Source organism: Lathyrus oleraceus, chromosome 7 (genome assembly GCF_024323335.1).
Source record: "Lathyrus oleraceus cultivar Zhongwan6 chromosome 7, CAAS_Psat_ZW6_1.0, whole genome shotgun sequence".
Taxonomy (NCBI): Eukaryota; Viridiplantae; Streptophyta; class Magnoliopsida; order Fabales; family Fabaceae; genus Lathyrus; species Lathyrus oleraceus.
Genome location: NC_066585.1, coordinates 130,670,483 through 130,684,223, shown reverse-complemented (window position 1 = coordinate 130,684,223; position 13,741 = coordinate 130,670,483). Strand labels below are relative to the sequence as shown.

Here is a 13,741-nt window from a genome sequence, read left to right as displayed (position 1 = left end):
GATTTTAATGTAACTTTTTCTCCTGTTTCCACTAAAGACTCTTTTAGAATCGTTATGGCCCTTGTAGCACATTTTGACTTGGAATTGCATCAGATGGATGTTAAGAGTGCTTTTCTGAATGGTGATCTTAGTGAGGAGGTGTACTTGCAACAACCTGAGGGTTTTGCGACAAGTGGTAATGAGCATTTAGTGTGTAAATTAAGAAAATCTATTTATGGTTTGAAATAGGCTTATAGACAATGGTACTTGAAATTTGATGAGATGGTGAATTCATTGGGCTTTGAATAAAATAAAGTTGATCAGTACATCTATCTTAAGGTTAGTGGGAGAAAATTCATCTTTCTTGTGTTGTATGTTGATGATATTTTGCTTGCCAGTAGTGATCTTGGTCTACTTCATGATACCAAACTTATGCTAACCAAGTTCTTTGATATGAAAGATCTTGGTGAAGCATATTTTATATTGGGAATTGAAATAAACAAAGATAGATCATGTGGTGTACTTATCTTGTCATATAGGGCTTATATCGATAGAGTCTTAAAGAGGTTCAATATGCAGAACTCTAAGCCATAGGATGTTCCAACTATTAAATGAGACAAATTCAGCGAAGATCAATGTCCTAAAAATGAGATTGAGCGGGCATAGATGAATGAAAAACTATTTGAAAATGCATTGGGTAGCTTGATGTATGCTCAAGTATGCACTAGGCATGACATTGCTTTCGTAGTTGGCATCTTGGGATGATACCAATCTGATCCTTGGAATGTGATTGGATTGCTACTAAGAAAGTGATGAGATATTTGCAAAAAACTAAAAAGTATATGCTTATTTTTAGGAGAGTTGGCAAATAGGAAATAGTTGGGTATGCTGACTCTAATCTTGCTGGATGTGTTGATGATAGAAAATCTACTTCTAGTTACATTTTTATGCTGGCTGGAGGTGCAATATCTTGGAAAAGTAAAAAGCAAACTCTTGTTGTCTCTTCTACCATGCAAGCAAGGTTTATTGCTTGTTATGATGTTTCCACTCATGTTGTTTAGTTGAGAAATTTAGTGATTGGACTTCGTATTTTTGATTCCATTGCTAAGCCACTAAAGCGTTACTGTGATAACAATGCAACTATGTTATACTCTAAGAATAATAAAATTTCTAGTGATTCTAAGCATTTGAAATTGAAATATTTGATAGTCATAGATCTTGTAAAGAAAAATGTCATTATTTTTTAGCACATTGGTAGTGATTTCATGCTATTTGATCCCCTAACTAAGGGACTTAGGCCCATTGTGTTCAAAAACCATGTTGAGAGCATGGGCATTGTGAGTTCTTTTGATGTACTTGTTTAGTGGGAGTTTGTTCTTTATGCCATTTTCTTATTATGTTATATTTTATTTTAGACACTTTAAGTGTTGGATTGTCAAGTACTTTCTATTTTGAGCAATTGATATTACAATGAATATTATTATTATTATTCATTGTTTATTTATGTGTCAATTATTAAAATTGAAATTCAGTGTCATTGGGACCACCGTGCCTATGGTCGACACTAGTTTGGAGTTCTAGGTATGGTTATAATTTTGAGTTTGACATCTTCGGGACCACTATATCAGTGGTCGATACCATGTTGGAACTGAGGTATGATTTTAAGCTCTGCGTTGTCATGACCACTATGTCGGTGGTCGAAGCCATATTGGAGCCGAGGCATTATGGTTTGTAAAACCATGAAATTTCTATGGCTTTAATGCATTTGAGAGAAATTGTTAAGAACTGATAAATAAAATAACAATTGGTTGTTGGATCACATTGGCATGCTATTTTCTTGCCACACTCCACACTGGTGACTAGTTGACGGAGTTCGTAGTATTTGTAACCACAAAAGGTTTTATGTCAGTAAAAGATATAACAATTGCCATGATTCAATACTGCTTGACTTTTGTTGGATGAAGTCATATTTAGACATTGCACCTCGAATCACGCATTTCCTTAAAATGCGACCGCATTTTAAGAAATTAGTCATTAACCTGAGAATCGTTTTCAAAATGTATTTTAAAAATAAAAATCATAAATAATTTTGCCCAAGTGGGAGAATGTTAAATTTATATAACTTTGTATGGGCTACAATCAATTATTCTTTAGTTTGTGAAAAACATGTTAATCGTGATTCTTATGGGGTGCATAAATAAACCCTTTTATTGGTTAAGTGATCTTTTTAATTAAAAGTTGAGTATCTAAAAACTGATTGGTGTGGGCAAAAACGTGTGCTTTAACCCTTGACCCATAATGGGTAGGTACTAGGGTTTTATATATTATATGATTAGGTCTCCTCTGTAATCACAAGAATCAGAAACATAACTGACGGCTCCACAACTCGCCCAATTGAGAGTTATGAACGGGAGTGTGAGATACAAAGCAAGATCCGACCATTCATCTTTTTGGGATTTTGAATCATGACTTCAACAAATAAGTATTGATGTTCTAATTTTAAATAATCGATCATTGAATATTTCCGCTTACATTTTGGTTATGTGATACTTACAAAGTAATATGGATGGTGTAGGAAATGCCGTTGCAACCAAATTCATCAATGTAGTGTCGCAGTCGGTGATTATGACTAGATGCATATTTCCTTGGTCCTTCAAGATAGTATTGAAAATTTCCAAAGCCCATGTAACGTTGTCCTCTTTTTTGCATTCCAAAAATGAAAATCTGACTGAACAAATCACACCCGTGGAAGTAACACCAACGATTTCCATAAGTGGAAGTTTATACTTGTTTGTTTTGTATGTTGAGTATAATATGAGCACTGATGGAAAGGTGTTGAACAACTTGCCGGAATCTGGATGACTCCAAAATATATCCCGAACAATGATTTTATCCTCACAAGCTCTATACCTCAGAACATAGTGATCATCATTCAAAAGCTTCAAGAGTTGTTGCATCTCAGATCTTGGTCCTCTTACGACCTTGTTATCTCGAGCACATACAATGTAAATTTGCTTGATATTTAAAACATTTAGAGTCTTTTTTTATGTTTAAAAAATGTAGCATGTTTTTCGGCGTCACCAAGTTTAATGTCATGTCCGAAACAAGTTCCCTCTCCTCCGACACAAGGCGACCTATAATGGGATGACCGACTAGCTTGTCATGCAGGATATGATTATGTATACCAAAAATCACATTAAATTTCCATGTCTCATCCGCCATACGATATCCATACAAGTTAAAGGGACACTTACATTTCCTCGATCTAGTGTCATCTCGTTTCAACCTCCTAATCTTTGATTGGTACGTGCCACCTCTTTTGCATATCATCGCTACAAATAATTGTCTTCTATCAGAACCATTGTCGGACCTTCCGATTACAACGCAAAACCCCAATTTTCCGGCCTCCCTACGGACCAATTGTAGCATATGTTCACGAACAATAAACACTTATTTATTTGTAAATTATGCACAAACATCTACCTCGATAAACAACCGGTCGAAAACCCTGTTTAACATTATTATTTGCTTCATCCTGTTAAACATTATCATTCACTTCATCCAGTTTAACATCATGATTCACTTCGACAAGTTTAACATCAACACTCACAATAGTTTTGGGAAACATATCCGGGTGCACCGTATCTATTACCACCAATAACAGAAAAATAATGTTAAAAATCATACTAACAAAACAATCCTGAGATACACATCCAAACTACACCTAACTTTGTCGGGAGATGCATATCCAGATTCAACATCCATTTTTCAACACATATTCAAGATTAATGCAAAGAATGAGAGATGAAATGAATGATATTTACCTGCAATTTTAGCTTGTTTTGCTCTTTTTGAAATGATGAAATGCAAAAATGATGTTTTAGTATTGGAAAGTTGATTGAGAATGAGAGAATTTTTTTTAAAGATTTTAGAATGAAGTTTCATTTTTAGTATAAAGAAGAAACTCATACAAAATGGTGTTTTATCAAATCAAATGAACATTCCCGAAAATACATCTTCAAAAATATCATTGACGTGTTATTTAGTTTGGTTGCGTGAATAAGATATCCATATAAACAAGTGGATATAATATTTTAAAGATATATTTTCGGATACACCCAAATAATATATAAAAATGCATCTTTAAACTATATTTTTTAAAAATTGATGTAAATCTTAAAAAAAAAAAAACACATTTTAATATTTTTTTGAATGCCTATAAAAATACATCTTCAGAGAAAAAATATTTTCAGATTGTGTGATAGACATCACCAAAGTACCAATGGAAAAGAGCATTTCCTTAAAAAGAAGCAGTTAGGAGATTGCTATATTTAATGTGATTTAATGTGGCAGTTCCACTATGTCGCCGTCAGCAAACAAATCGGTGCTTAGTTACTAGTACTAGTATACGGTAACTTCGAGAACTCATTATCTTGTTATTATATTGCATTTTCTTGTATTCAATCTTTCTCTCTGCTTGGCATTTCTTCAAATGGCTACAATTCATTTCACCCAAATCACACTTCCTCGCACTTCTAACTATGCTTTTCCTCGTCGTTTTCGCGTCTTTTCCCAATTGAATTCAGAGACATTGCAGATAAGAAGAAAGTGTTCCCCGTTTCTAGAAGGTTCCTTACTTTCCGGTAATAATAACAATAATAATAATAATGCTTCAGATGAGTGGAAAGCTGTTCCTGATATTTGGAAATCTTCTGCTGATAAATACGGTGATAAAGTAGCTTTAGTTGATCCTTATCATGATCCTCCTTCAACTATCACATATAAACAGGTTTTTTAATCTCGCTAGAGAAAAATAAGTTGCTATGGTTTTGATTATCTATCAATATTGTTCTTGCTTATATTTTGTTTTGGTGTCAATTTCAGTTGGAGCAAGCGATTTTGGACTTTGCAGAAGGATTAAGAGTCATTGGAGTAAGACCTCATGAAAAGCTTGCGCTTTTTGCGGATAATTCATGTCGTTGGCTTGTAGCAGATCAAGGTGTGCCTTTCAATGCGTTGACTTTAGGAATTTCTATGCACAAACTTTGAAAACAAAATAGTAATTATAAATATGAACTTTCATAAACACAATTGTAGAATTTGAAGTCAATCTAGGTTGGTCTAGTTGCTAGGGACCTGAATTCGAATCCGAGGCCGATGTGATGTGAAGATCTCTTTGCTGGGTGGAAAATATTTTGCTATAGTATTTTTTTGTTGAAAATCATATCTAAATTTTATGCATAAGTGAAAGATACATCAACAAGGGAAAATAAATTTCTAGCCAAACACAAGTGACAGAAATGGTTGAACTTTATGCTCACACTCGTTGTGACTCGAGTTTGAGTCCCAAATTAACCGTCCGTAAATTCACATTGAGGTCGGTTGTTCTTCCGGATCTTGCATGGGTTTATTGTTGTAAAAAAAGGAATTTCTAACTTTAATATATGCCATGCCATGTTTAGTGGAAGGTTGCAATGTTTACATGCTCATAAACTGTGAAAGTGCTTCATTAGTTTTGCTTTATTTGTGCATTTAGTCCTTAGAAGTGATATTACAATATCAAATGTTTTTGCTTTTTTGTGACATACATATACAGTAGATCCTTCTGCTATAGAAGCTGTACCTTTTTAATTAAATACATGCTGTATTTTTAGTCTAGGCATGATGGCATGTGGGGCAATCAATGTGGTAAGAGGCTCAAGGTCATCCGATGAAGAGCTATTGCAAATATACAACCACTCTGAAAGGTTTTGAAATAAATGCTTCAATTCAAACAGCTACTTATTTTGTGTACGCATAACTTAAAGATTTGAATGGTACTATAGTTACAAGAATATATAACAGTACATCCATTATGACTAAGACTGTTTTAAATGCTAATAGTTCTCTACAAATTGTTCATAATATGTTAAACTTTTTGTTTTGACATTCTTTGTAAATGCTCAATCTTGATTGGTGACTTCAGTGTTGCACTAGCCGTGGATGGCCCCGAAATGTTTAACCGGATTGCAAAAACGTTCTATTCAAAAACTAGCATGAGATTTATTATTTTGCTTTGGGGAGAAAAATCAGGCTTGAGCCTGATTTCTGAAGAAAACAAAGATGTTCAAATCTTTAGTTTCATGGAAGTCATAGATTTGGGACGAGAGAGTCGCAGGACATGGTCTGATTCTCATGAAGCTAGTAAGTTAATTTTCTCTCTGTAAACGGTTTCATGTGTGCTTTATGAGTTGTGTTTTGCTGGTAGGTTTTGAAATTCAATAATTTATGGTCCTCCACTCTCTTGAGAATTCAATAATATATGGTCCCCTCCTTGATAGTTATAAACTTTATTTTTACTTGAAAGTTGAAACAGTAGACAATGATAAGAAAGTGTTTTCTATTGCCGATAATGGGTTGTTAAAATTCCCCTATGCAACTGTGCTGTAGCCACTATTTTTTATTAAATAGTGTATTGCAGAACAAAACAGTTTGTCCAAATTTTGATTAGAAATGAAATCAAACTCAGTGTTTTTTAATTAAAAATAAATTAAAATTGCCTTAAAATCGAGACAGTCCGATCTTGATTCAACGGCCACAAATATATTGTGTCAAAATTTTGACTGCAGAGAATCTAATTTCGTTTTTGTAGCTGCATAAGCATCAATACCAGTTCGAAAATATTTGCATTAGCTTGAAAATTATTCACCACCTTCACGCAAAATGTTTTACAATTAATCATCAAGAACTATTCAAACTTCATAGCTAAACTCCTTTGCCAAGTAAAGTAAAAGTAAAGAGGATTATTTTTTTGGTATTGCCAAATCTTTATTTCTTATCGACCATATATCAATTTTCTAACATATTTGACAAAAGCTAACAGTTGAAAAATGAATATGATACTCATATCAAGTTAGCAACCCCTAGAAGTTTAGTTTCATAAGTTTCAAAGCATATTAAAACTTATAAGATGCTATACTCGATGGAGGTTTTTAGTATGCTGCAGATTGTTCAAAACTTCAAATGATAGTCCTATTGAAAATTACATTTAGCTAACACTTTGAGCTTTAGATAGGGAACAATCAAATTTCTCAAAGGACGAGGAATGATGAAATTATCTGTATTTGTTTCATAAACCTCTTACCAATCTGTTTCTTTGAGATTAATGTTTTTTACCGTTTTATTTTGTGTCTCCATTTCTTTGATAGAATATTTCCCTTAATCATATAAAGAAGCAACAATCAGATGATTTGCTACTTTTCTAATTTCTGCATTGATTGCAGGTCAACAATATTATTATGAAGCAATCAACTCAGATGACATTGCTACTCTTGTATACACAAGTGGAACAACAGGAAACCCAAAAGGTGTTATGCTAACCCATCAGAACCTTCTGCATCAGGTTTCATTACAAAACTTCATAAAATTTTCTCGTGACAGTTAATTCCAGAACTAGAAAGACTCTGTTTATTATGATTATCCTTTCTTTTGGTTCCTGACTTCTTTTGACTTCATACTGCATGGCCTGTTTCTTTCTTTAGTTTGTGAAGCTTTATGGGTTTCAACTGAGTTTCAGTTGAGGATGATTCTTGTCTATGTCTTACCATTTATGCCAGATCATTTGTTGTTGAATTTCTAGATAAAAAATTTATGGGAAATTGTACCTGCTGAAGTTGGGGACAGATTTCTAAGCATGCTTCCACCTTGGCATGCATATGAAAGAGCTTGTGAGTATTTTATTTTCACATTCGGTGTTGAGCAAGTATACACAACCGTGAGAAACCTGAAGGTATTGTTACTTTTATCATATGTTTGAAATGTTGTATTAATGTGGATTCTTAGTTCTTATACATTTATAACATGACACTGTCTGTGACTTCAATATTAGGTGTTGAAAAAAGAAAAAAAAAAAACAGAGAGTTGACTTTTTTTGAATGAAAACTATCAATAACATGAATTGCTGTTTCAGTTCAACATCTTCACAAATGTTATGATGATGTGATAATAAAGAGTTTGCATGTTCTAAATTTTTTGTTTTGTTTTTCAAATGCACAAGTATTAATTTATTCTTCTTGTTACTCTATACTTTGCAGGATGATTTGAAACGTTACCAACCACATTACTTGATTTCTGTTCCTTTAGTTTTTGAAACATTATACAGGTATGTCCTCTATGAAAAATTGTATGAATACTCATTGAGTTGATGATGATACATCAAACAAGAAAAGGATTGAATTGATGCATGAACTAGGTTCTTACACAAATGTTTTTGGGGAAAGTAAATTACAAATATTCATGGAGAATTTTTTTGGAATTCCTGCAATTTGTGATGTGAAATAGGGGTTCTGTATTCCTGATAAGATCCCGGTCTCAACTAGTAATAGGAAGGGGCCTAAGAAAGCTCTAATGATGAAAAACATTACAATAGGGTAAAAATGTCTGTATGGTTTCAAACCTTCATATTTCTTCTAAAACATTTGTACCAAATACAAGGTCTAGTGCTATCAGATTTTTTTATTTATTGTGATGAAATATTTGTCCAGGTATTGATGATGATGTGGATCTTAATTACAAATATTTAAAAATTTTCCATTAGAAAGATTATGCATCTCAAGATCATCTTTTTCGTTGTTTTTCTTGTTTGTTTTCTCTGTAGTGGAATCCAGAAGCAGATATCTACTAGCCCCCTTGTTAGAAAGCTTGTTGCGTTAACATTCATAAAAGTCAGCTTAGCATACATGGAGTATAGACGTATTTATGAGGTTTGTCATCAGCTCATTCTGTCCAATTTTTGAAGTGTTTAGGATGATTCATAAACTCCCCCCCTCTATTTTCAGATCTAAAGCTCTTAATGAATCATTATCCCTCTTATCTATACATTGATTTATCTCTCCATACACACTCAATCAATACTTTGGATAAGTTTGCTGAATATTTTGTTGAGTACTTCGTGGGAAATCCTTCCAAAAAAATATTTAACATACTAATGTAGAAGTAGTTGCGGATTTATCATTTAAACAATTCCATTGCTTCATATACATCTTATACAATCTAGATCATGAGTTGAATTATAACTCTTTACTTTGGAGGCTAAGCCATGCTAGTTAGTTGTAAATTTGAAATACTAATTGCTCTTATTTTACTTGTAAATTTACACCTATACCGAAGATATTGTAATTACTAAATCTCGGCAAAGATATTTCTTTAATGCTTTCACTAAAATTATTATTTTAGGGTAAATGTCTAACGAGGAATACAAAGCAGCCTTCCATTATCCATTCAACATTGGACTGGTTATGGGCAAGCATTATTGCCTCAATATTATTTCCAATTCATCTTCTGGCAAAGAAACTCGTGTACAGTAAAATCCATTCAGCTATTGGAATATCAAAGGTCTTTTATTCTTCTGTTTATCATCTTATAATAGAATCTATATATTATACTTTGTTTGTCTCTCACTCTGGAAAAAGGTTTAAGAAAATTGTGAAAAGGAAACTGTTGGTCATAATATTTATAGTCTTTACAATTTTTAAGAGACGAGAAAAGTGATAGACATGTGACAGGGACATAATCCACGCTTCTAAACTACGAATAATAGCTGAGCTATGTAGACTCAAGATGATAATAACACGTATTACAGTGTGATGTTCTAATACACTTAAAGGTAAGGCGCTGATTACTTAATTGAGTGCATCATGATAGCAGAGTTGCACACCTTATAAACTACGTAATCAGTCTTTCCCATTCATGGATGATCCTGGTCACTATGATTGAGATTTGTCTGATATGTGGTCCCTATGATTTAATGAAGACATGAGAATTCTCAAGCAAGGAGTTTACAAATTTCTAGATCCCAAGCATGGTTTCTTTTTTAAAGAGATGCAATTGTGCATCCACTCTAGTTTGCAAAGGAATAAGATATCCTATTGGAATAGATGCTAAGAGTCTTAATTGTCTCATATCTTCTACTCTCCTATTTTGGTTGTATTATAAATGTGGTATTCTTTCATTTTCCTTTCTTGGGATCATTCCTTGGCCCCTTCTTTGGATTGACATTTATTATTAGTCTAAATTATAACCTTTTCACCTCATTGTGTCATCACTCGTGATTTTGGAATTTGAGGCTGACAAGAGAAACTCTGGCAATCTACAGGCTGGAATAAGTGGGGGCGGTAGTTTACCTTTGCAAGTTGATAAGTTTTTTGAGGTTTGTTACTCACACAGGTTAAGTTTTATAACAATTTTTTGGAATCCATTTCACATTGGTGCTTTTTCTATAATGCACAGGCAATTGGAGTGAAAGTGCAAAATGGATATGGATTAACAGAAACTTCACCAGTTATTGCTGCTCGACGACCTAGATGTAATGTAAGCAATGTATCTAATGTGTTGAATTTTCTGTGTACCAATGTGTAAGCGAACATTTACATGAAAATTGTTTATTATTAAGTCTTCATTTGCAATAGCCAAATTTCCTCTTTTTTTCAATTTGTTTCTTTTGGTGCTTTTAAACACAACTCCCTGCTTAAGTAATGTTTAAATTCTCGTTATAACTTATAAGCCTCTATAGAGCATGACATTAGTAATTTCACAATTTGCATTTTTCTAATTTGTTTGTAAGTTAAATTTGCAAAGAGTGTGTGCTTTTATCTAAGAATGTTTGTAAGTTGAGTTTTGCAAAGAATGGGTGCTTTCATCTAAGAATATTCCAGATGCAATCTTTTGAAGGTTATTGGGTCCGTTGGGCATCCAGTTCAGCATACGGAATTCAAAGTAGTAGATTCTGAAACTGATGAAGTTCTTCCACCAGGTTCAAAGGGCATTTTGAAAGTCAGGGGTCCACCTGTGATGAAAGGATACTTCAAGGTAATATGCTCTGTCAAAATACAAACCCTTCTTTGTTTGTGGGTGTTTGTGTGAACATGTTTTGCGGGCACATAAAGCAGATATGAGATATTTCCTCTACACTGAAGTGGTTTACTTTTTCTCTACTCTGGTGTACAAAGTAGTTGAAAATGGCATTCTGATGAAGGACCATCCGTAAGAATTTAACCCAAGGCCTTTTTGTCAATGTTGTTCATGAAACATCAAACACTTTTTCCATGATATTCTAACAACCTATGTCAAAAGTATAGGAGTCTATAAGACTTCACATGCACTTCATGTCATTTTATTGATGTTTGCTGAAGTTGTGATAGTTATGTGTTCTATTCTTGAATTAGAATCCATTAGCTACAGACCAAGCCTTAGATAGGGATGGCTGGTTGAATACTGGTGATCTTGGGTGGGTTGTTCCCCACCATTCTACTGGGCGGAGTCGCAACTCTAGTGGTGTGGTTGTTGTGGACGGCCGAGCTAAAGACACTATTGTGCTTTCAACAGGTATAACGAGTTTCATTATATCATAATATGCTTAGCTTTAAATCTCAAAACTGATATTTCTATACTTTGTGTATATGTTCCTTTTTCTATAATTTTAATTTTAAATCATATGTGATATAAAATTGGAAAAATTATCCTCACCTCTCCTGAGGTCTATTGAAATGGCACAGACACCCCCCTCTAGTTTTAAAATATGCACTAACCTCCCTTAATATCTCATTAAATAGACAAACATCTCAATTCCCTATTAACATCGTAGGTAAATGTCATCTATACCAACGGTTATTTTGGCTGTCAGTAAAACTATCTGTTGGTATATGTTAATTTTCTATAGTGTGTTAATGATGAAGGGAGATGTTTGTCTATTTGATGAGAATTTACAGAATGTTAGTGTATGTTTTAAAACTAAAGGGGGTGTTAGTGTAATTTCTCCTTTAAAATAAAGGACATTGCCAATATAATAGAAGCAAACCTAATGTCTAACTGCAAATTGAAAGCTCCATTTAGTCTATATTTTTACTCCTTGAAATAAAGTCTCCATAGGTTATAGTACACTAATAAGCTTCTTTTCTGATTTTTCCATACATCATCTACCGTCCCAAGCCGACAAAGGTTAATGCCTTGCGCACTTGTGTGCATGACATACGTTTTTTAATCTTGTATGTTTATGTTTAGCAAATTATAAAGGGTGTTAATTAGTTCTATTTTATCAAATGCCTTACTCTTGTATTTCTTTAGACCTATGTGCATGTCGTGCGTGTGCGTGTGCGTGTGTTTGTGTATAAATACATTTGCATGTGCCATGCAAAGTAATACCTCAATGAACACGAGTTCTGCTTCATTTCAACAAGTTCAATAAACAATAGTGAACAGTGAACACTTTTATATTTAACTTATAAACAACTTGTTCTTAAACATAAATATATAAGAAAAAGTAATGTTCTTGAACTTGTTCATTAATTAAGTTCTAAAATGTTGTTCAACCTTGTTTGTATATCTGTCACACACATATTAAAGAAAAACACAAAATCAATATTTTTCTTGGGAGATCAACTGGTTACATTGGTTTTATTGCACCCTTAGAAGTCTCTATGATCACCAGTTTTCTGTACCCATTTGGTAAGTAAATACTAACCACTTGGTTTAATAAGAGAAGGTGAAAATGTTGAACCGGCAGAACTTGAAGAAGCTGCCATGAGGAGTAGCATAATTCAACAAATTCTTGTTGTTGGTCAGGTGAACTCTTGATTTCTTTCAACTTTTGATAGCTCAAGTTATATCATTAAATGTCTGTTAGGCAGATTAAATGTGATGAATTTACTTGTTGGTAATAACTTTAACACGTAGGATAAGCGACGTCTTGGGGCTATCATCGTTCCCAACAGTGAAGAAGTTTTAAAGGTTGCAAGAGAGTTGTCAATTATAGATTCCATCAGTTCTGATGTTAGTGAGGAAAAAATGATGAACATAATATATAAAGAATTAAAAACCTGGTAAGACTTATCTCACTTCTGTTTCTTGTAATAAATGTCAGAAAGTTTTCACGTCTTCGCAAATTTTTCTCTGCTACAGCTATGTTTTTTCGGTAACCATGTTAATGGTACGAAGTATCCATCGATTTTGCCTATGAGTATTACTGCTATGTTTACTAACTAGATTTCTTCTTTATTCTCTGATTTTGATTTATTTGTTTTTCCCTTATTCTTTCTGTCTTATTCAATATGCAGGATGTCAAAATCTCCATTTCAAATTGGACCAATCCTTCTTGTAAACGAACCCTTCACGGTTAGGTTTTGGAATTTTAAGTTATACCTATTATGTTTTTTATAATCATAAAATTGGCAAGTTTGGTTTATCCTTTTGTTCACTGACAGATTGATAATGGTCTAATGACACCCACCATGAAAGTTCGAAGAGATAGAGTTGTGGCTAAATACAAGGAGCAAATAGAAAATTTATACAAGTGAACACCCTAATCTATACAAGTCTCCAAATAGTTTGATGCATGAATAAAATTGTATAATTTTTATGATACATGTAACTTTTGTTCTTAAACGGTCATATTTATCATCAGTTTGTAATAATATTTGACATTAATTCTATAACTAGGTTGCATGGGTGAAACTTATTCATTAGTATTAGTTTATATAAGGTTGAACATTTATAATATAAATTATAGTTTATAGGCTTTATTTGTACAATATGGTCTACTATGTGCGAGTGATATTGAGACCACCATAGCCACCTGTTGAGAGCAAGCCATAACAGCTCTGGTCAACTCCTCCTCTAGTGTCCTCTTTTCATTGAAGTATTTTTTATGCAAATCACCCACCAATAAGCATCATCGTTGTCGACATCAGATTAGCAGGCGATAGATTGAGAAGGAAAACACCAAATGCTA

At 33.3% G+C, this 13,741-nt stretch overlaps 1 protein-coding gene across 3 annotated transcripts; it reads left to right on the top strand.

The window, feature by feature from the left end:
• Window positions 1-4,226: 4,226 nt before the first annotated feature.
• LOC127105859 (probable acyl-activating enzyme 16, chloroplastic) lies at window positions 4,227-13,475 on the top strand. 3 transcript variants are annotated; one of them, XM_051043071.1, is made up of 18 exons: window positions 4,227-4,390; window positions 4,566-4,768; window positions 4,864-4,978; window positions 5,634-5,726; window positions 5,945-6,162; window positions 7,242-7,360; window positions 7,598-7,747; window positions 8,052-8,119; window positions 8,615-8,720; window positions 9,193-9,351; window positions 10,112-10,165; window positions 10,246-10,326; window positions 10,687-10,824; window positions 11,181-11,340; window positions 12,497-12,576; window positions 12,688-12,833; window positions 13,068-13,125; window positions 13,215-13,475. In XM_051043071.1, exons 3-18 carry the CDS (start codon window positions 4,953-4,955, stop codon window positions 13,305-13,307), a joined length of 1,749 nt encoding a protein of 582 aa, XP_050899028.1. In that variant the 5' UTR covers window positions 4,227-4,390; window positions 4,566-4,768; window positions 4,864-4,952; the 3' UTR covers window positions 13,308-13,475. The 3 variants fall into 3 exon arrangements, with proteins under 3 accessions (XP_050899028.1, XP_050899029.1, XP_050899027.1); XM_051043072.1 differs by lacking the exon at window positions 5,634-5,726; XM_051043070.1 differs by lacking the exon at window positions 4,227-4,390 and having other exon boundaries at window positions 4,412-4,768; window positions 5,639-5,726.
• Window positions 13,476-13,741: the final 266 nt, after the last annotated feature.